This window comes from Seriola lalandi, unplaced genomic scaffold, assembly GCF_002814215.2.
Source record: "Seriola lalandi dorsalis isolate HSWRI2012SDOR001 ecotype SW California unplaced genomic scaffold, Sedor1 jcf7180002054767, whole genome shotgun sequence".
NCBI classification, from domain to species: Eukaryota; Metazoa; Chordata; class Actinopteri; order Carangiformes; family Carangidae; genus Seriola; species Seriola lalandi.
The window spans coordinates 1995933-2016937 of NW_019525320.1; the positions used below are offsets into that span (position 1 = coordinate 1995933).

At 40.8% G+C, this 21005-nt stretch overlaps 5 protein-coding genes across 8 annotated transcripts in view; 2 read left to right on the top strand and 3 right to left on the bottom strand.

Annotated features, from left to right (window-relative positions):
- Positions 1–1106: 1106 nt before the first annotated feature.
- On the bottom strand, positions 1107–5217 carry pnpla1 (patatin-like phospholipase domain containing 1). 2 transcript variants are annotated; one of them, XM_023425211.1, is made up of 9 exons: positions 4914–5217; positions 4606–4838; positions 4447–4512; positions 4153–4365; positions 3941–4001; positions 3580–3822; positions 3248–3365; positions 2891–3013; positions 1107–2615 (listed from the first exon to the last, which is right to left on the bottom strand). In XM_023425211.1, exons 1-9 carry the CDS (start codon positions 5119–5121, stop codon positions 2600–2602), a joined length of 1281 nt encoding a protein of 426 aa, XP_023280979.1. In that variant the 5' UTR covers positions 5122–5217; the 3' UTR covers positions 1107–2599. The 2 variants fall into 2 exon arrangements, with proteins under 2 accessions (XP_023280979.1, XP_023280978.1); XM_023425210.1 differs by having other exon boundaries at positions 1107–2716.
- Positions 5218–6224: 1007 nt separating this feature from the next.
- etv7 (ETS variant transcription factor 7) lies at positions 6225–11192 on the bottom strand. Of its 3 annotated transcripts, none has more exons than XM_023425214.2 (9): positions 10937–11192; positions 10549–10693; positions 10247–10411; positions 9981–10160; positions 8447–8554; positions 8187–8321; positions 7286–7428; positions 7074–7174; positions 6225–6976 (listed from the first exon to the last, which is right to left on the bottom strand). In XM_023425214.2, the coding sequence occupies exons 1-9, from the start codon at positions 10967–10969 to the stop codon at positions 6787–6789; spliced, it is 1200 nt and encodes a 399-aa protein (XP_023280982.1). In that variant the 5' UTR covers positions 10970–11192; the 3' UTR covers positions 6225–6786. The 3 variants fall into 3 exon arrangements, with proteins under 3 accessions (XP_023280982.1, XP_023280980.1, XP_023280983.1); XM_023425212.2 differs by having other exon boundaries at positions 8447–8578; positions 10937–11191; XM_023425215.2 differs by lacking the exon at positions 8447–8554 and having other exon boundaries at positions 10937–11191.
- Positions 11193–11293: 101 nt separating this feature from the next.
- LOC111669017 (uncharacterized) lies at positions 11294–14039 on the top strand. The gene is made up of 4 exons (XM_023425234.2): positions 11294–11601; positions 12505–12761; positions 13096–13276; positions 13429–14039. Exons 2-4 carry the CDS (start codon positions 12507–12509, stop codon positions 13623–13625), a joined length of 633 nt encoding a protein of 210 aa, XP_023281002.1. The 5' UTR covers positions 11294–11601; positions 12505–12506; the 3' UTR covers positions 13626–14039.
- Positions 14040–14532: 493 nt separating this feature from the next.
- ube2t (ubiquitin-conjugating enzyme E2T (putative)) lies at positions 14533–17993 on the top strand. Its single transcript, XM_023425235.2, has 7 exons — positions 14533–14664; positions 15494–15603; positions 16228–16297; positions 16380–16485; positions 16631–16729; positions 17182–17265; positions 17680–17993. Exons 2-7 carry the CDS (start codon positions 15495–15497, stop codon positions 17794–17796), a joined length of 585 nt encoding a protein of 194 aa, XP_023281003.1. The 5' UTR covers positions 14533–14664; position 15494; the 3' UTR covers positions 17797–17993.
- A 55-nt stretch (positions 17994–18048) lies between these two features.
- Positions 18049–21005, bottom strand: part of lgr6 (leucine-rich repeat containing G protein-coupled receptor 6) — a 37471-nt gene continuing 34514 nt past the window's right edge. The window contains exons 16-18 of the mRNA XM_087179006.1: positions 20911–20917; positions 20504–20618; positions 18049–20391 (exon numbers count right to left, since the gene is read on the bottom strand). Of these exons, the coding sequence (XP_087035132.1) occupies positions 19136–20391; positions 20504–20618; positions 20911–20917 (1378 nt within the window). The 3' untranslated portion in view covers positions 18049–19135. The remainder of the gene's footprint in view (positions 20392–20503; positions 20619–20910; positions 20918–21005) is intronic.

The window sequence follows — 21005 nt, forward strand, 5'->3', positions numbered from 1 at the left end:
AGGCAGGAGTGTGAAAGGTGGATTAGCTGATCAAGTGAGTATGTGGTGTAGCTTGAGGGTTAAGGCACCGACTGTGAACATCGACACCCCAGATTCAACCCTGCCTGGAGGACTTCCTTGCACCTTTCTCTTCCTTCATTGCCTGTCAACTTTTTACTATCTATGATAAATATTTCTGTCTATGGTGTTTGTTTTTAAGTGTGTCTGCAGTGGGATTGTGGTCAGCAGATTCAACATGATATACATTTATTCTTATTTTTCAGCTACTACAGTTTTTTTTTTTAGTGCTTTATGAAATCAGTATTTCACATGTTTTTGTAATCTAGAAGTATCCTGCAGTCAGTGGAGACAGCAGGTATAGTCTACAAAGGTGGTACAGGTGCAAAGTTGAATCCAAATCATCGGACTCAAATTCTGATTGAAGATTTTATTTCTGAAGTGTTTCTTCGGTTCAAGGATTTCAAAGAAAAACAATGTTTTTATGTTTGTTTGAAGTGTATTCTCCAGGCTGGGTTTGGCTGAGAGATCTGGTAGACTTTTTGATATCACAGCAGCATGCTTAATTCCCACCCCAGCTGTACCATCCTCCACACTGCTCAACGCTCCATCATAGGGGTATTTTTTATAAAATAATATATCAGTCCAGACGGTTATTGTCAAAAGTCAGTGTTTTCATTCTGAAATCAGTAAATCCATTAAGTAAATGATAAGAAACAGGAAGAGAAAAGAGAAAGCCACTGTAAATTAATGAAAACTAATAGGGGTGAAGAGGGGGTTTGGTTTTCATTTCATAAAGAAGCGAGACTCTCCCCTCAACTTAGGAAAAACTGCAATATTTATGCAATTCTACATACAATGATAAAAATAGATATGTATTACATCTGATGATGCCATATGTAAGTGATCAGATGTTAGAATATCTTTCATAATCAAACCAATGAGTCAACCATTATGTTTGTTGGCCTAAAAGAGTTGATATAAAGCAGCAGTAACTGCAGTAAATAGCTAATAGCTAATTGTGTCTCAAATTAAGAGTGGCAGGAAGCATGGGCTGGTAGTTAATATCTATCAACAGCAACTATAAAAAATACATGGTACGAGAAAAACAAGGGTAGCATCATTTATTCATTTGAAGTCACAAACAGGATTCCAAAAACACTTTGGCTTTGGTTACAATATGTCACAATGGAGCCAAGGGAAGTCAATGATTTTTGCTCCTAAAACAGGAAAAGCATCATTGTGCGTAGTTACAAATTACATCAGCATTACTTGTTTGAATTCTTTTATTATTTCCTGCAACCATTTCCTAATTGGAAATGAGGAAGCACCAGAGGCAGCTTACACTTAAGGAGACAAGGAGTGAAAGAGTGTAGTGTTCAAATAGCACATCACAGGACTAGTTATCACCTCTCATGTGAACATAAACTTAGGAACCTTCCAGATAAGTGCCCTGCAGCTAAACTCGGAGCTTGGCTCAAACCCCAAGTGTTTTTGTCTGGGATGTTCCATTTAAAAAATGGTGGGATTCATGATTTTCTACACACAAGTCAGCTGATCAACCACTGGCATCCAATCTTCCATCAGCAGTCTGTTTTGTTTAGTGGAAACAGAATTCACTGTAAGCTGTAAAAAATGTTCTTAGCATTTTAGATATTAAACAATGTTGATAATTCTATCTCAAAATCAGGATCAGAATCAGATTTATTCGTCACTACCATAATATGCATTTCATCATATGAGCGGAATACCGTACTCCATAGATCAGGGTGCAGGTCACATTTAAAAACAACAAAAGACACATTATACACAGGGCACAGTATTTGTGTGACATTAACATAAAAAACATGAAAAGAGAGCAGCATTAAAAACTTTTTATAAGAGCAGCTTAAGATAAGATAGGAAAAAGTATAGTACAGTACCCTACAGCATAAGCTAAGTCAGCAGTTATACCTCCACCAAGGTTGCCCTCATCAGAGGGAGAAATGTTGGTTTCTGAGACCCTGTTACCCAGTGCCTCATCAGAGCAAAGCTTTCAGATTCCAAACAAGCGTAATTGTGACCGCACAATATCTGCATATTCATGTGGGCTGAAGGAAGAAATTGATTTTGGTTATCCCGTGACTTTCCACCCTTCGCCAAACTTCAGAGTAAGCATCCACATCAGTTATCCTCATTCCTGTTGCTTGCTCATTTGGAGTACGTTCGGTTAGCTTCATATACTGTAAATATTGTAACACAAATCCGGTACAATGTTGACTGGAGAAGAACCAATTACCACAACAGCTATGGATTAGTGGAGGTCTGCACTTACCTGATACATAGACACAATTTTAAAAGTATGAAAAACCTTTTTAACCAGCTTAGGTAAAATAAAGTTGCCTTTAAATAAAAATAAACTCAACATTCAAGACTTGTATGGTAGACTGATAATAAGGACTCAAAAAGGCTTAACTTCACATAAAAACATGCAACCTGATGTACTAAGAATACAGTGTTTACATTTCTGCTTGCTGAGCTAAAAAAAAAAAATTAGTTGATTTCTCATAATGTCATTTTGGTTTAATCTTGTGATGGAGCGATGGACTGTCAGTGCAGACTCCTACGCTTGATATTTTCTGAATGGGCAGAAAAGGAAAAGTTATTCCAAGCTGTTGAGTGACTCTGTTCTTGAAGTGTAATTTTCAGCCACTGCAAGAACAAGATGATGGGCATAACCCTAAAACACAGAGATGATTCAAGTCCAGTCGAGCTGAGTCCAACCAGGTTGAGATAAGCATGAAACAGCTGATCTTAGTTAGAATTAGTAGCAAAATAGGTAAATAGTAATTCTGAAAGAATGAAACACAATTTCAAGGATAATAATGTGTTTAAGGATGCTATGCTGTCTTACCTGTCGGCCATGTTTTTCTTAAGAGTACGGACAAATATGTTGGAAAGGAAGAAGATATAACATCTCATGGTACACCAGGTCCAGAAAACCAACTCTGGAGCCTGCCTGAACAGCAGCTCTATTCTGAGGGAGACAGAGAAGACAGAAAGTCATTACAGCACATTTGTAATTGTTAAATTTATGTCAGTCATACCGATGACCAAAACAATACCTGTGGATGAATAATTGTGGATGCCTCTCTGACTTATATTGTTTTATGCCTGTTTCTTTATGCTAAGCCTTAAATATACCAGACAGGAATGAGAATGGTATCAGTCTTGCCTGTGTTAAGTACCATATTTTCAGTGTGTTTGTTACCTCTGGCTGCTCTGGAGTACGACGTAAAACCACAGCATGACAGGAAGGAGTAGGTACGATAGGATTCTCGCAGGGAGTCCGAACATGCTCACATAAGTCAAGGGATTGCCCAGCAGAACTGAAACACATATGTTGACAGAGGCAATTTTTTACAGAGGGTAAGTGGAACAAATATAAATGTTCAGCCTCAGCTCTGAAAGTAACAAGACATACTGCAACGTCTCTAATGACAACAAAAGCTGTTCATCTTAATGTAGTTAACTCTGTGTGTGTGTGTGTGTGTGTGTGTGAGAGAGAGAGAGATAGAGAGAGAGAGAGAGTGCTGGCCATACCATTCTTTACCATGTCAAAATGGAGAGGAGATTCTTGAACTGCTTGATTTCCGTTTGAGTCGCCCATCAGCATCGTCTGCATGTGTGTGTTGCCTATAAAAGATGTCAGCGTAGCCTCCTTCTTTTTTGCGTTCATCTCCTCATCTTCCTCTATGGCGGTGTTCACATGCGTCCACGTTTTACCTTGGTTATAGTTGAGCTGCTCTTGGGATAGTTTCTGTATCATAATATATGGGGCAAGATCTGCACACGAGGGGGGAAAGACATGAAAGAGAAATGAGACAGGTGGATCAGATTTAGTCTGTATGTAACAAAAATAAATGACTTTACAACTGTAATTTCCCCCTGTATTTTTACCCACCATTACGCAGAAGGAAATGAATGGCGTCTTTGTAGCCACTGTAGTAGGCTTGTTCCAGCTCCTGGAACACAATTAGATGTTACAAAATAGTCTTTCAGAGAGTCTTTGTGTGTTAGACAGATGCCGTACATTCACAATGATTCATCAAAATGACAGACTGAGATCTTCACATTTAGAGTTTAGCATCCAGTGAGATACAACAAGGGTCTGACCTCTAAAGCTATGGGGTAAAGAGCATTGATGACCCTGAAGCTGTTGGCCATGTTCATGTTCAGGGTGGCTCCACTCACTACCATTTCCCACCTGGACAGTGGTTCTGTGGGGCAGATATCGGTGTCTCCAGAGAATGGAGAAACTGTCAAGGTTTGACTGCAGGTTCCAGACAGTACAGGCTGCATGCTGGTGAAACCCCCATCTACGTAATACTGCAAGATAAGATCACGTTTATGATGCAGGCCAAACAATGTGCTCAGAGTGAGTGTGTGAGAAGGGCATCAAATACTCACATCTCCTTTGTAGGACGGAGGCTGCAGACCGCAGTAGCCAGGCACAAAACAGCTACATAGCAGAGCCTAGGGACAACACACAACAATTTGAAGTGTCCATTTTTGGGTTTCCAAACTGCTCTCGAATCAGTGAGGTGTGGACCTGTAGTGCAAACTCACCTGTACGACATCCTCTTTGGACTGAAATTCAGACATCACAGTGTTCTTGCCATCGGTCAGGCGGGTCATTGCCACAGAAAGACGACCACTAGCCAATTGGTGCGCATCCGGAGGAAGATGTTTGCGTAAAACATACTCTAACCAATGGAATACATTGATTGAGGGGTTAAACGGCCCAAGTGTAAAAGCGTTCACCTGTTTGGCAAAATTCAGCATTTCATCCCGAATGGTAACTGTGAAATAAAGAACTTTGAGTCAGAAACAATTATTACACAAACAGATTTAGAGCAAATGATAAAGTCTCTTACTTGGGTTCATCTCACAGACCACAGTAACTGCTACCAGAGATCCAGCAGATGCACCAAGAACTGAGGGTGCTGTGCGCAGTATCCAAGGTGCATAACTCAAGAAGCACTGGGCGACTCCTAACTGGTAGGTAGCCATGAATCCACATCCAGAGAAGGAGATAGATGGAGCAACTTCACCATAATGACAACTGGAAACTCCTGGAGCCATTTTCCAAAGCTTTTCAAATAGTTTTAAATGTTTTAATCGTAGATGGCGACAAGCATTTGTGCAGTGGCACAAATCCTACCGTCTTTAGAAGGAAGACTGGGATAAAGCAGGGTGAGATTAGTTCTCCAATGAAAAGTGGGTCTTTTTAAAGAAATCTCAATTAGACATACCATATTGGTCATGGCCATGTGATATAACATACAACAGTGTCAATGACTTTTTGTCTGTTTCTAGTTCTAAATACTGACACGCTTTGGTTCTGCTTATCTCAGACTGGCTTCCATGTGATTCTAAATAAAGGAAACGCTCCATATTTTTGGAAATGCTGAAGTAATAAATGAAAAGAAGAATTTAACAAATGTACAACAAAAACTGACTTTAACAATCCCTTTATTTTAGTACTTTTTTACAGACTCAAAGAAAAACAATTTTTCAGTTTTGAAAAGGACAACTAAAGCACCATATTATACATTATTGAGTTACATTGAAAAATATGACTGTGTGACAAATAAATCTTTGAATTTTGAATGTTACTAGTTTCAACAGAAAATATAAGTTTCTGTAATCTTTAACTGTACCCTTTTTATTCTTTTATGATCCAATTTTCGTTTTGTTTTTTCTCTATTACCTAATCAAGGAAACAAACATCAATACTTCCATCTGACTCTTGAGGGTATTAATAAGACACAAACTTAGCATGTGTTTCATAAGTTGAAACAAATCTAAAAATAAATTAAAATGATTGGGCAATTTCTGTTTCTCTTAGAGTTAGATATGTATCAGCTGCTGAGCCGCAGGTTACCATACTACCACAGCGCCCCCTGCTGGTACAGATGCCTGCTTCAACATGTGCAGAGTGCACAGTACTGTGAATGTGTGTGTGTTTTCCTTACATGTTGCCAGTGATACATTTAGCCAAAAACACGAACCTAGTTAGTAAAGGGACCGTCTACTTTTGATCTGTCTTTTTGGGGACAATGCTCCACCAATATGGTGCCTAAATTCCTGATCAAATATACTTTATACATAAATTGATTTATCAAATTTGGGTACAAGAAAGAAAGAAAGAAAGAAATAAAGAAAGAAAAGAACAACTGACAACATTTTTATGACATGCAAAATATTTATTTTACAAAGTAGGAAAAACATTGCAGATACCAAGTTTTGACTTTACAACAAGATTGATAAAGCGCAAACTATTGTGAAATAACAACTTGTAAAAACTGGCTCAGACAAACTATTCACACAAATATTTTAGTGTGAACATTAATAATCCCTCCTGCCTCATCCTGCATAAGAGGACTCAAAAAAATTACACACACAGAATTACTGGAACAATTTCACAATTCCATCACTTACCTGCGAAATGTACAGCATATAGTATATATAGAAAATAAGTGCATTATCTGTACAGCAAGCCTGGGAAATTTGAGTTCTGATGATTATTCTGCGGGTTGAATGTAATTTCTTTCAGTATTCCTTGTCCCTTAACATTAGTGTTGTATTCACAGCAAAATGAAAAGCAATCACAGTGGAAAAATTCCTGACAACACACCCAATGTACCCAAGTGCATTCTGTAGCAGAAGATAAATACACCACAATCTCCTTCGTATTTTGTAATGATTTTTGTTGTATTGTTTTTGGCACGTTTAATGCTGTTTTTTCTATCTCGCAGGATCACCGGTTGGAGGGGTCTCTGGAGAAGCGCGATCAGGGGAAACCTCAAAATGGTCCTCACTGAGCTCATGTGCAGGACTGCTGTTTGGAAAGTCCCCGTCCGGAGGCGGAGTGCGCTCTGGGGACTCGGCTGGATCGGCCTGCTGTTTCCTGATGTCCTGTGGGAGCTTCAGAAACCTGAGGGGAGCCGTAGAGGGGGCAATAACAAATATTTAGCAAGCTGCTGTGAGGGAAAAGACGAGACATTGAATGAGAAAGAGGAAGGGACAGAGACCTGAAGAGGAGTTTTTGTCCCCGCTCCTTTTTGATGATGTTGAGCTTGTAGTAGTGCCGCAAAGCACGGGACATTTTTTCATAGGTCATATTGTCTCGGTTCTGTAGAAAAAAAAAAAAAAAGGGATCACACATCATCAGGGGTCTGCATGACGCCATTTACAGCCATGTCCCCTGTCAGATGGACCACGCAGACCTACAGTATGTGCTCACCTTGTGGTTTCCCCAGAGACGTGCCAGTCCATTGGGGTCGACCACCCTGAACACCAGGCTGTCCTGGTCTTCCCATCGTATGTATTCTTGGTAACGGTCGTCACACAGTAGCTGATACACATAGTCCCACAGAAGTCTGCACTCTGGCAATGATTAAAACAACAATAAGGCTTAGGATTAAAGAGACATCAATCTCTACAATCTCTATTCAGCAGTTGGCAAGACAAATCATTCATATGCTGCTCTGAGACTGGATTTCTAAAAGCTAATAGTGTGTCAAAAACACTGTTGCACATGTTGGGGGTGCTCGGAGGAGGCAGCCGTGCATTTTCGCAACCATCAGACACCATACTGATGAGTGAGACGTTCAAGTGTAACAAGTCATTTTGCCTCACCCAATTCTGATACCCATGCCAGATGTCATGTCAATTTTTTGCCATTTCTAGCGTGTGTGCCAAGTTTCATGTGTTTTTGAGCCCTCAACAAGAACCTCCGGTTGGGGGGGGGGGGGGGGGGGGGATTTTGCCGTGCCGCCACAGAATTCAATGAAAACTCACAATATCCACAGTAAAGCATCATCAGGGTTGTAAGAGCTCTCTGACCAAGTTTGAAGTGGGTGTGGTCAATCCAACTACGAGAAGTACATCAAATTGTAAGACATGACATTTCCTGTCACCATATATGGTGCTATGATTATAACTCAATAGTGGCCTGTAGATGCCTTCAGGCCTGGACTGTCATCAAACATATAAAGTTTGAAGCTTTTTTGTAAGTCTTGGGATTTTACATGTGCCTAACGAATTTTGTATAAGTAGGTCAAACATACAGGGAAGGGGTACATCGTTGAAATTTTCTGAGGGCACACTGTAGTGCAGCTTTTAAAAAATGAACCTAACAGTACCTGGGATGCGGCCGTTGGCTTTGTGCAGTGGGCTCCGTGGCTTCTCTCGACTGGACAGGTTGAGGGGCTCCTGGAGGGTTCTCTCCGTTTGAGGACGACACTGAACCTGGCTGTGGGGCATTGTAGGGACAGCAGCTGATCCATCAAACAGGGAGAGAGAGGAACATAGAGAGAGCAACAAAAAGAGAGGGACAGAAAATCAGACATCGCAGTAAACTGCCGGCCACAATATTTGTGGTATAGTAGTTTGAAATACCCACTAATATGTGTGATTGGAGCAGGGTAAGTGTAAAAGATCAAGGGATGATCTCTGAGAGGTGACACTGGCTCTGGCTGGCTGCTCACAGTGGTTATGATAGCTGCCGACACTGCATTGGTGAAAGCGAGGGAAACTGTGAGAGAGAAATATGAGGAACTGTGAGTAAAAGCTAAACTGAAAGCAAAAGTGACTCTACATTAATGTGTGTCATGAAAGTTAATTCAGTATTTAACATGAGGCCATTTTATTACTTGAATACAGGAGGAAGAACAAAGTAATTTTTCTGGACTCTGGAGTTATAAGATCGCTGGTTACCAAGTAACCACGACGCACCCACTAAACATCTAGCTTCCTGTAATGGAAAGCTTTTGTTATGGTTGAAGCAAACGAGGAATGTGTGTGTGTTAGTATTGCTCTACCGAAGGGTGAAATGCCCTCACCAGTGCAAAGTAACGAAGTACTGTACTTGTGAAGAGTATTGAGGTGGCGGTACTTTCGTATTTTCATTTCATTTCAACTTTGCAAGGAAATGCTGCACTTTTTGCTCCTCGGCATGTATCTGATAGGTGCAGTTGCAAATAAACAATTTACATACAAAATATAGCACATTAGATATGATGCAGCGCAATCCTTTAAACCACCCACCTGGCAAGCCACTGGTCCGCGTATCAATAATAAAAAGGATAGTGGCAGGTACATTTTAGTTTAGTTTGATTTGCATATGGGTTGATGGTAGGCATGCACTGATCAGAGTTAGGTTTCAGAGTTCATGAATAAGAAGTGGATGAATGTCCTCTCAAGTAGAGCAAAACAAACGCAGGAGAGAGCATGAATTCCTGTATGTGTTTGCACATGTACATGTGACTGATCAGGAAGTATTTCAACCACAATCAAACCATGATAAACAAGTTTGATTTGATATGCCACAAAGGAGAGCAACCTACTGTGTGTGGACAAGGTGTATTTATGTGTGTGTGCTCTTATTACTACTGCAGTAGCACTACAGTCTGTACAACTATCCTGTAGATACAGTACAAAACAATCTGCCCTGTACAGAGTATAGATAGTTTGTTGATCGGAGCTTGTCTTTATATAATAGCTATATGTTTAGAATTGATTACATCTTTCTTTATGTATATATCTGTGTGTTTAAGTATATTGAGAGTTACTCATTCATGCCTTCATCCCCAGCAGGGTGAGCTATTGTAACAGTCTCTTGTCTGGTTTTCTAAAAACAAAAGACAGCCAGACCGTCCTGTTCTTAAATCTTTACACCGTCATGTATAGAGTAGATTTCAAAGTGTTGCTGCTGGTTTACAAAATCACAACCCTGCACAACCTTGGATCAAATACATATTCCTCTGCTTGAAAAATACAACCCCTGAGAGTCTCTAAGATCTTTAGGAAATAACCTTGCATTACTGAGAATCTGAGTCAATTTCCTTCCATGTGTCAACATACTTGGTCAGTAAAGCTGATTCTGATTCTGACTGATTATGAATATGTTCAGAAATCTACTCTTAGACTTTACTGACCTTGGGTGTCATTGACTGTGGGAGGCTGAGGCTCTGGGGCGCTGTGAGTGGTGATCTTGAAGCTGATTGGACTCTGACTTTGTCCATTTGCCAGGGTGGGACATGTATTTTGAGGAGGGTCACAGACAACACTCCTCCTTTGTTGTTTCACACACTGAAGGATCTCATACAGAACATCACCTACAGAAAACCAGGGAGTGCACATGAAAAACACCAGCACAAAATCAGTCAGCGTGCTCTCTTTTTGCCTACACACACATTCCTACCTGCGCTGGGGCAGCGGCGTCTGAAGTCTTCTTTGGTGAGCAGGCACAGGGCTCGGCCGTTCATCTCGAAGCGCCCCTTTTCTGGCCGGCGCAGTGAGTACTCCTTCTGAGCCCAGTGGAGCCAGTGGGCAACATCCTCCTTATCCCACAGAGATGGGTTTATTCCTAGAAAATAAACCCACATAATTCAAAAACACACAGTGTGTGCTGGTAGAGGGTGCTGCAGTCATTGCATGTTATGTGGGACGGGATCTCCCAGGTGAACAAAGCATATGTCAAACAGAGAAGAGAGTTTGACTCACGCAGCCGTCCAGGTAGATGCCACAGGTCTTCCTGAGTGGGAGCAGTGGCCAGAGGAAGCTGGTTACGGGTGGATTGATGCACACTGGGAGCAATGTTGACTTGCCTTCCATGCGTTATGGATGGACTATTTTCTCTGTTTTCTTGCTGCACAACACGAACACACATGCCCCTTTAGTACACACACACTCACTTATTATGCACAACATAAAAACAGCAGTACAGAGCAGAATTTTAAATGATTTACCAAGCGAGTTTTCAATAAAAGCAACTTACTTACAATTCACACACACTTCATCTCATAAAACAACAAAACTACAGTTATGCTCCATCTTTGCTTTTTAAAGACAACACATCGTTAAAGTGGTTGCTCCTGCGACCTGAAATTACCTTGACCAAAGGTGGCGGGGAAACGGTCTCCATTGAAATTATCTGTATCTGTAACAAAATTTAAAAAAAAAAAAAAACTGGGATGATTTCCTCGTAAGCAGAGACAAAAACTCGTCCAATAAATTGAAATAAACTTCAGGTTAAACCTCCCCGAATTCCATTTTAAATAAAGATTTCAAATTACTTTCGAAGAATTAAGACACAACCATACTGTTTAATTTTACATTCGACCCTTCCGGGAAATGAAAACGAAAGAAACACAATCCTTGCTGGGGGTGTGTGCAAAATAGGCTGATTGGAGGAAGCGACGGCGGAGGACATTTCCAAAAACATTTGACTGTGCTTGATCAGTAACAGGGGGCACAGTACTAAAGGAGCGGTGTGTCAGTAATGTCTTCAGGAAAATCTATTGTAGTGTTTATTCACACTTCCGTCCATTAAATATTTGAATGAACAGTTATTGTGGTGGGAAACCTAAATCAGAATTTCAGGAAGTGGGTGATTAAAGAAAACACTTGGGAGTGTGAAAAGTGGACCAGAATAGCGCGTGCGCTGATGACACAGAAATAGACTTCGGAGCTCCTCCTCATTTGACTTACAGGAAGACCGAACAAACCTGCTGCAGTTAGACCTGAGCGGACGAACGTCCCTCTGCACGGGAAAAGGTAAGATGTTAATACAGGGAAGCAGCACCAAAGACATTAAGGTTACTTCGGTTCGGGGGAAATATGACGACCTTAAAGCCTTTCCGCTATGGAAAGTACTTTCACCCAGAGTCTGTTTATAGGACAGAAATACTACAACACCGTTTCCCACAAGCACGTGCCTGGACAAAGTGTCTTTAGAGTACGATACAGTGACATCATGTTGAAGTATTTACAATATAAGGGGATATGTATGTTAGAATAACATCCTTGTTTCAGGGGCCACAATAACACCCAGTGGCCAATCTCTGTTTTGGACTAGCCTACGATAAAATCTTTGAAAATGATTACATAATGATAATAATAATAATAATAACAACACTGATGATGATAACAATAGCCAACAGCCTATCCAAATTCGACAAACAGTCAGACAAAAGTCTACCTTTTCTCTGACAGCTTTTGCCTTTTGGTCATAGGGCATATTAAACATTAACTATGTACAACGTTGAAGGAGGCGAATCAAAGTCCAACTAAGAATGACATAAATGCTAATATAAAAGGTTTCAACCAACACAGTTTATCAAAATCTTTATTTGATCCCCACATGTAGGGGTGAGGTTGAAGTTGAAGTATCTGGGTCAGAATGTATACATATTTGTTTTCCGGGAAAAAGGTTGTATAAGTATTACACAAAGTTTATTATGTCCTAATTATTTAGTCAACAATGTACTGTATATAGTAGCGTGATCCCCCACACTAATAGAAGACCAGTGTTTAAGATTGTCAAGATATGTGAAATATGAAGTCACTGACAAGGCTTGTTACAATGTTTTCTATTGCATTTTGTGGATGTAAACCTCTGAAATAGTTTAGTAAAATAAAAAGAAATGCCTACTTGTTTTTTCTGTCATATTCCTCCAGTGATGTGGGCTCAAAAAGTGGGGGAACAGCTGGGCCACCCAACGCGATCAGTAGTAGGATGGCTGGTCAGTAAGTTCCTCAAAACGTACAACCAGGTCCTCGAGGAGAATGCTGTGCGGCTGAGTGGGATCCAGCCGGGGGACACAGTGCTGGAACTGGGTCACGGCCCGGGTTTGGGTCTACAGTCAGCAGCCAAACTGCTAACAGAGCCCACAGGCCGCCTTATAGGGGTGGATTACTCAGAGTACATGCATCAGGTGAAGTATGACTTCTGACAGAGTGGAATGAAGTGTGTAAATTCAATGCATGTATGTCCTCAAGTATGTAAGAAAAAGATTGCCTCAAAGGAATAAAGTATACCATAATATTTTTATAGATGTAAAGAGCTCAAGTCTGTCTAAACCAACCACATGTGAACTGTGAGCCTCCCCGTAAAGAGCACTAATTAAGAATGAGGCAGAAGAACCCACTGGCAGACAGGCAGACAAAAACTGAGAAAAGTATAACTGCTACTCTGACAACATTTATTTGAAGAGGAGGCATTACTCACTTTTGGAATAGTATAATATTTCTCTTGTTCTTCTCTTACAGATGGCAAGTGAACGACTGAAGGAACTTGTGGCACGTGGGAAAGTGACACTACATCACTGTGATGTCGCAGCATTGCCGCTGGCAGACAGCAGTGTGGATAAAGTCTTCCACTGTAACTGCTACTACTTCTGGCCTGACCTCAAGAAAGGATCTTCAGAGATTCACCGGGTAATGAAACCAGGTAGGATATGACATTGTAACAGTGAGAGATGTTCGTCATCCAAATTAAAACCTGTGTCAGATGGTCTGGAGATTCTCTCTTACTCTTAGTTTTGACTTTCTGAGCAATCACTGTCATTTTTTCTCTCCCTTCTCCTTCTTGAACCCCCTCAGGAGGCCTGATGGTGACCTCGCTGAGGCTGTCCAGTGTAGCTGCTCTTGCAGCAAAGCGAGTGTTTCCAGGGGAAAACTGGCGTCCGGAGGCCTACATGGCAGCTCTGAGAGAATCTGGCTTCACTGATGTCAGAATGGAGGACAAACAACACAAACACATTACTTTTCAGGCTATCTACGCCACTGCCTTAAAATAAGAAATTGTGTATGCTCTACCCTACTTCTGTGATTGTGAGACTTTGTATGTTTGAACTAGTTTTTCATAGTGTATCTTTTCAAGTTGGAAAAGCTCTGCACATAATCAGAACTGTGTCATCTAACTGCTTTGTTGAATATTTCCTTGATGGAATTACACAATGGTACACTCTGAGATACACTTTACACTATACACTTTTATTATATCATTATAAATCCCAATGTAGCGAGTATATGTAAAGCCAAATGTTCAAAACAATGAACACTGGCCTCACTGTTGCATGTCCATTAGCCTACACCAAAATCTTTGGCAAAGTGGTTTCAGACTTTTGGACCCCACTGTATTTGTAAAACAAAATCAAATAAGCAAATCAAATAATGCTGCTGTTACTTAAATAAAACACTATGGACTAAGATTGGATCAGATAGAACTTTGTTCATGTTGAAGGACAGTTTTGTGGCAACATGCTTGATATACATGGTAACACATTGTATACCTATAAAATGTATTTACACAGTAAAATATAAATATTAGAATAGTAAAGTATAGAAAGTAAAAAAATAATACATAAAAGTAGCAATTGGGTTTTTAAACGTGGTTACAAATTACAAGCAATGAATATGCTGTAAATAAATGTGCATCTACTAGGTAAACCTAAAAAATCATCACATAGTGTCAGGGTTCAGCTCTGAACTATCCCCATGATATAGACAGATGGATCAAGTCCCTTAAGATAGACTTTGTTTGACACATACAGAGCGGAATTCATTTTTATAGGCTACTCCTACTCATAGACTACTATGAAGGAGCTGGAATTAGAAGCTTCTCCAAACAGGCCGAGGGAGACTGTCTCACCGTCATTCAACGGTAGGGGGCGAGAGCGGGCGACAAATCGCCGCCCGGAAACCAGAAGAAGAAGAAGAAGAAGAAGGCCATCAGCGAGAGGGAAAACTCAAAACAGAAGTCACGGCGTTCGTTGAAATTTGGTTTAACGTAAACAGCTGTGAAGTGGACAACAGGCTTTAAAGACGGTATACAGAGTAAGTGAATGTGATTTTATAGCAAGACAACAAGGTCTTATCTTCGGTGTGGTGATTTACAAAGTTGTACTCATGTTTCCAAAGCTCCAACGTTAGGTAGGTGTGTAAGGAGCCAGCTAGTTCTTAAATAAACGTTAAGATAGACAGGCTAACCGGTAAATGTAAACACTCAGGGTGAAGGGTAACTTTGTAAATGTATTACCATTAAGCGAGTTAACAAATATTTTTCACCTGTTTCAGTTAAATTTGTTGCGACTGGGTCCAGTATAAAACCGAGTACGACGCTGACGTTAGCTGGATCTGGTCTAATGCGGTCTAAATACAGAAAAAAAGCAGTGAAATGTCCCTTTTTGCATAATCACAAATAGGATAAAGGTTTCACGAATCCGAAACTGTGTTTTAAAGGGTCCTTAGCCTATCTGGAATAATCTAGACCAGATTAGACAAATCTGAGATTTGTGGTTTTTGATCTAGACTGGGTCTAATGCTGTCTAGATGCAGAAAAAAAACCCCGTTAAATGTCCCCTTTTTGCATTTTCACAAATAGGATAAAGGTTTCACAAATCAGAAACTGTGTTTTACAGAGTCTTTAGCCTCTCTTGAATAGTCTAGACCAGATTTGACAAGTTTGAGTTTTGTGGTTTTTGATCTAGCCGTAATCCAATGTGATCTAGATGCTGAAAAAAAAAGTGTTTGAGTCTCTCGCGTGATGTTATTAGCTACATTAATGTTATGACATGTCCAGCATGGAGCCAGAATCTGTTCCTGTTTTTAAGATAAAGTTGTCTTACATGACTCCAGACAGTTCACTCCATTCTCCGCTTTGCAGAATGCAGAGAGCATCCCGTTTGAAGCGTGAACTGCAGATGCTGAGCACCGAGCCACCTCCCGGAATAACATGCTGGCAGACGGAGGAGCGGATAGATGACCTCCGAGCACGTATGTACTCTCTGTTACTGGATGTAAAACAATTAAAGATACACTTTGTCATTAAAGTCTACCTTTTCCAATCAGTGACATGATATTTTATATTTTGTCTGTGAGTAAATTCAGTCCATCTGACATGACCAGACGATAAATAATGCAGTGTCAATTTATTAGCCACACCTTGTTAAAACTAATGCAGTCTAATCCAACAGTCTTGAAATAAAACCTGCATTCATGAAGGTGATGATGTTCAGTGTTGCTGTTGAATTGTATTGCCTTATACTGATAGGTGTCCACCCCATTTATTTCAATGAAGGTAGGCTAAATAACAGAAACACCTGTCAGTGTAATGCAGTGCAGTTCAACTGACCACAAATATGACCACTCAAGCATTTGAAAATCTATTAACATGAATTTTACTGCATTAACCAGTAGAACAACCCAGGAATGTCTGAAACACATGTAAATAAAACAGGCAAATGTAACATAAGGTATCTGACACACTCAATTCAATATTCAATATTTTTTAATTTATTATTTTAAATTTGTTCTCATGATCGTACCACATATGTGCCTAGCTAAATATCTGCTTTGTCTACCCAATGATACATTTTCTTCACTTCTCCTCATTTGCAGAGATAGTGGGTGGATCAGGAACTCCTTATGAATGTGGCCTCTTCTCCTTGGAGATCAAGGTCCCTGAGAGGTAACATTGATGAGGTAGTTTTCTCTACCAATTAACAGTTACTGCACTACTGTTGGATTTACCTGCCATTTTCCTTTGAAAGGTACCCATTTGAGCCTCCCAAAATACGATTCTTGACCCCCATCTACCATCCAAACATTGACAACTCAGGACGTATCTGCCACGATGCCCTCAAACTCCCGCCAAAGGTTGTTAAAGATTTCAAGCACAAAACAAACTATATATTTTTCACCTCAATTATCTGGGTTTGTTTGTCTGCTGTCATATAAATGCAGCTATAAACCAGCTTACATGTGTTAGATTTAATGTTTCCTGCTCTTTATTTTTATTCAGGGTGCCTGGAAGCCATCACTAAACATCTCCACAGTTCTCTCCTCCATTCAGCTGCTCATGGCTGAGCCCAATCCAGATGATCCACTCATGGCTGATATAGTGAGTCACAAGTGATCTTATATCCACAAATATCACACTGTTAGAAAATGATATGTGTCATCTTTTAGAGTAACAGCTTGGATTCACAATGATGCTGTGATGGTTAATTTTGATTTAGTGACTAGTGTGATCTTAATATCGATATGCGACAACAGCACTTTATCAAATACTTTTTTGGGACATTAGAATGGCTGAGAACTATTAATACTATGCATAAAATTTGTACCTGGAAAACAATTGAATACGCTTGTCAGTATGCCTTTTTATCGGAAGTCGCAGGTTTTCTGAATGCTAGAATAACTCTTTTATATATTGGTCTGAAACACCTTTAGTCCTTTTCATCCTCTTGCAATATTAAAATTACAGAAGAAAGCATTTCGATCATACTGTGAATGATTGTGTAACCTCACCGTATATGCCTGTAAAGAGACGCTCACATATTTTGAATGCAGTCGTCAGAGTTTAAATACAACAAACAGCTGTTCATGGAGAAGGCCAGGAAGTGGACACAGGAACATGCTGTTCAGAAAAACACGGTAAGTCACTCTGGTCTCTAGGTGATGTGGTTGTAAATCAGTTTCCTCTTAAAGCTTTTTAATTTCATTGTGTATTGACCGTTCAGGTGGATTGCATTACTCTTAGTGGCTTGCATGATTAGTGACACTTTTCTTCACAGCAATGTACTGCCATTGTATTAGTTGTGTGTAGTGTAGCTTATTGTAATGGAGCTTTTTCCCACAAGGTGGAGCTGTCCTCCCCTCATTTAATGTTGTCTACTAATATTCACTTGCATGCAACAACGTGATGCAACCTGTTTGATTCATATTATATTCATCATATCATATTATATTCATAATATATTATATATGATTATCAGTGTTGGGATGTGGAGAAGCATAGATGGGCAATGCTGCCATTGTCTGAAATAGTTTGTATCTCTCCTTGTCCAGGGAGTCATGGAGGACAACAAAGAAAATACTCCAGATCAGAAAGCTTCATCCCGCAAAAGAGAGGCGCTCAGTGCACAACAGGAGGCAGAGGAGCCAGCAAAGAAAACCTGTGTGTAGTTTCCACCTCACTTGTTAGAGCCACCATTTCTCCTCTCTTCTTCTAAGGAGTGTATTCAAATTTAAATTTAGTGCTAATGCCTACTTCCATTTCCCATGTATGCATTCATCTTCTTCAGAAATATCTACATATTTTAAAAATGTTTATATGTAAATGTTAGTTTGTGTTGTTATATTAAAGTTTATTTTGAAAACTACTTGCATAGGAGGTGTGTTTCAGAATAGTTGCATAAGCAGAGTGGTTCATGTATATAACGTATGAAGATAATAATTTTATTCAGACATATGCTTACCAGTTGTATACAAAGTATGTACATCCTAAATAGTGAGACAAGTTTTTTTTTTTTTTTACAAACTAAGGATTTATTTCTTAACATATAAAATTATATATTTGCTGTTTATCATATAAAAAGGGAGACAAACATCATAAGGCTGTAGTGAGTCAATACCATGCTAGTTCAGAGGTAGTTACATTGTATGTACATATTGCTAGCCTACTCTAATGTCTGTAGAAAGATAGCTACATCCCATTCAGTCTGTATGACTGCTTGCCTCCTCATGGGCTGAGTTGCATATTTGAGATAAAAACATGTAAACCATATAAAACTGTATGTGCAGTCCGTTTCCTGTTGCATTTTGCTGCCACATAAAGGATAACATTTTTATAACCATTGTTACACAATTGCTGAGAAATATATCTGACAGTAACATTTCTGTGAGAGAAAAATGTTAGCTTACTCTGGTAAAATGTCCTGGTGTGTTTTGATGATGAATCCCTTTATTTGAAACAGATCTTAGCAATAGGATAGAACTTATATTTTAAAAAAGACAAATAAGATAACTCCACTTAAAATATAACCAAACAATCTGTAACCCCTAAGTTGCATGTCTCATGATCACATTTCAGTATAAACATTTACACTTAAAATTCTACTGGGTCTAACTAAATTCCCCCCTGGCTAAACCATTGATTTGTCTGATGCTCCTTGATTTTTCATGTGGTTAACAGCTTTTCTTTGAGTTACCTCTGTGCCATGACTGACGCATTCCACTGAGTAGTGTCTGAAATAGTCCTTTACTTTAACAGTCATGCTGTATTGTGGTGTCTCCTTTTAAATAGTCTTTATTGTGAAGGGAACCTTTAGTTGCACTCTCCATTTTTGGAGGCACTTAGTTGTGTTCTCATAGATTTCTCTAGAGTACTCTGCAGTCTCCGTGTGGACTCATTCTGAGGTGCTTGAGGATTAATTACCCAGACCATGGTCTTGCTGCTGCTGTTTGATTATGGTCCTTGACTGTCCATAGTGTCCCAGTTATTCAGACAGCTAGCTTGAAAGGCTCATGGATAAGAGGTGAGAGAGGGAGTCATGGTAGAGTGATACAGAGCACAAGTGTTATGAATAACATCTTGATCCAAACTCCTCAGACATTCATTATCGTTCAGGCTTCCTCGTTCTGTTGCTCTGTCTCTATCTCTGGCAGCAGGAGTGGGTATCTGGCAAGGGATAAGAGGAACCGACGAAGAAGAGGAGCAGTGGGAAAATCGGATTGGATCCAGTTGGGGTTGGAGAGAGGACCCCCCACTGTACAGAGCATCAGCATCAGCGAGTGATGCCTGTGTTGACGAATCGGAGCAGGAGCTCTTCTCTGTCTCCACAGAAACCAGCGAGTCCAGGGTGCGGTCCCGGCGTAGCTGTGGACGTGCTTTGGGGCGAGGCCAGAAGAAAAACTGGGAGTGATCACGTGTGAAGAGGAGAAAAAGGAGGGGGTTGAGGCAGGCAGGCAAGGGCTGGAGGAGCAAGAGGACTGATTTTAGCACCTCTTCCCCTAGAGAGAGGAGACCTAAAAGGGAACAGAGGGAGAGGAAAGCTACTGGTACGTAGAGGAGGCCATTGGTGAATATCAGCCAGGCAACATGTTTGATCATGGCACAGTCCCACAAGCCCTCACACTCCCCCCGAAGTAACTCCCAGTAAAGGCGGATGTATGAACCTGTGACTATAAGCAAGCACAGGGTGTTCATCATAATGAGTGCCAAGGGGAAGCCCAGGGAAGATGGCAGCCGAGAGGATGGGGGTGGTAGGGGTGAGGGAAGGCAGAAAGGTGAGGATCCATATTCCCCAACTCCTGTGAGTGGGAGAGAGGCCAGGGTCAGGGAAAGAGTGAGGCAGAAAAGTGCACATGTGCGTACACTTCCGAGGGACGGGGACTTCCCATATGCCCGGGCGCACGTCACGCTCACGCCGCACTGCACAGCTGCAAGAGTCAGAAGCAGCACACTCGCCTCAGATGCAAACACCCAGACCCATCCTGTTGCCTGACAACCGGGACCGCCCTCCCAGCGGGCACCATGGTGGCCAAACTCTCCAAGGGTAAGAGCATCCACAAGGGTCAGCGTGCATGTACACACACCTGTCAGCAGATTGGAAGCACCCATACAGGCCACAGTGAAGCGGAGGGGCGACAGGTAGCCGGGTGAGCCGAAGAGGGACAGGAGCAAGAGGGAGTTCCCCAGCAGAGACACCAGAGAGATGGACCACAATCCCACACGAACCAGCCAGCTTCCCAACAGAGAGTCGCAGGGACGGAAAGGACCTGCAGACATACAAATCATCAGCTGTAGATAAACAAACTGTGAATGGTTCCTTATAGTTGCTGCAATCCAGTTGATAATTCATCACATCAACGAAAAGATAATTTAAGTTACCTGGCGTGGGTGTGCATTGGACACTCGTCTGTAGTTTGGATTCCTCTATTTCCAGTTGGAATTCCTCCAGGTCAGGGTCATCTGGAATAATGAATTGTTGGGGTCCAAAATCAGTCTGTCAGTCAGTTAGTTTTATAGCGTATATTGCGGCTAAACTGGCGATCACTTAATAGTTCAATGAGCCGCAGTGGGCTAAATACGGAAGATAATTGTTGATGCGCACAATAAACATCCATTCTTGTTTTCCGAGGCTCTGTCACATTTATTACTTCATCATAGCGATGCAGCTCCAATAACTTACAGACGTAATATTAAAGATAACAAAACAAAGCACACAGATTTCATCATGTAATGTTTCAAAGCGAAGCGGTCAACAGAGAGTTTCACTTCCGACATTCACCCCACACCATGGTCCTAAGCCAAACGAGCAGGTGAACAGGTGAGTGGAGTTAGAAATAATCTCGGAGTACAACCCACAGTGACACACCCTCCACCAAAGTGC

Coding starts and splice junctions, on each gene's coding strand:
- pnpla1 (XM_023425210.1), bottom strand. CDS start 5,121: ATGGCTCCAGGAGTTTCCAGTTGTCATTATGGTGAAGTTGCTCCATCT. Junction 4,839..4,913: donor GGTCTGTGAGATGAACCCAA/GTAAGAGACTTT, acceptor TTTATTTCACAG/TTACCATTCGGGATGAAATG. Junction 3,014..3,247: donor GTACTCCAGAGCAGCCAGAG/GTAACAAACACA, acceptor TGTCTCCCTCAG/AATAGAGCTGCTGTTCAGGC.
- ube2t (XM_023425235.2), top strand. CDS start 15,495: ATGCAGAGAGCATCCCGTTTGAAGCGTGAACTGCAGATGCTGAGCACC. Junction 15,604..16,227: donor GATAGATGACCTCCGAGCAC/GTATGTACTCTC, acceptor CCTCATTTGCAG/AGATAGTGGGTGGATCAGGA. Junction 16,486..16,630: donor CCCTCAAACTCCCGCCAAAG/GTTGTTAAAGAT, acceptor ATTTTTATTCAG/GGTGCCTGGAAGCCATCACT.
- LOC111669017 (XM_023425234.2), top strand. CDS start 12,507: ATGTGGGCTCAAAAAGTGGGGGAACAGCTGGGCCACCCAACGCGATCA. Junction 12,762..13,095: donor ACTCAGAGTACATGCATCAG/GTGAAGTATGAC, acceptor CTTCTCTTACAG/ATGGCAAGTGAACGACTGAA. Junction 13,277..13,428: donor TCACCGGGTAATGAAACCAG/GTAGGATATGAC, acceptor GAACCCCCTCAG/GAGGCCTGATGGTGACCTCG.
- etv7 (XM_023425212.2), bottom strand. CDS start 10,969: ATGGAGACCGTTTCCCCGCCACCTTTGGTCAAG. Junction 10,412..10,548: donor GCATCTACCTGGACGGCTGC/GTGAGTCAAACT, acceptor TTTATTTTCTAG/GAATAAACCCATCTCTGTGG. Junction 7,175..7,285: donor GTCTCTGGGGAAACCACAAG/GTGAGCACATAC, acceptor TTTTTTCTACAG/AACCGAGACAATATGACCTA.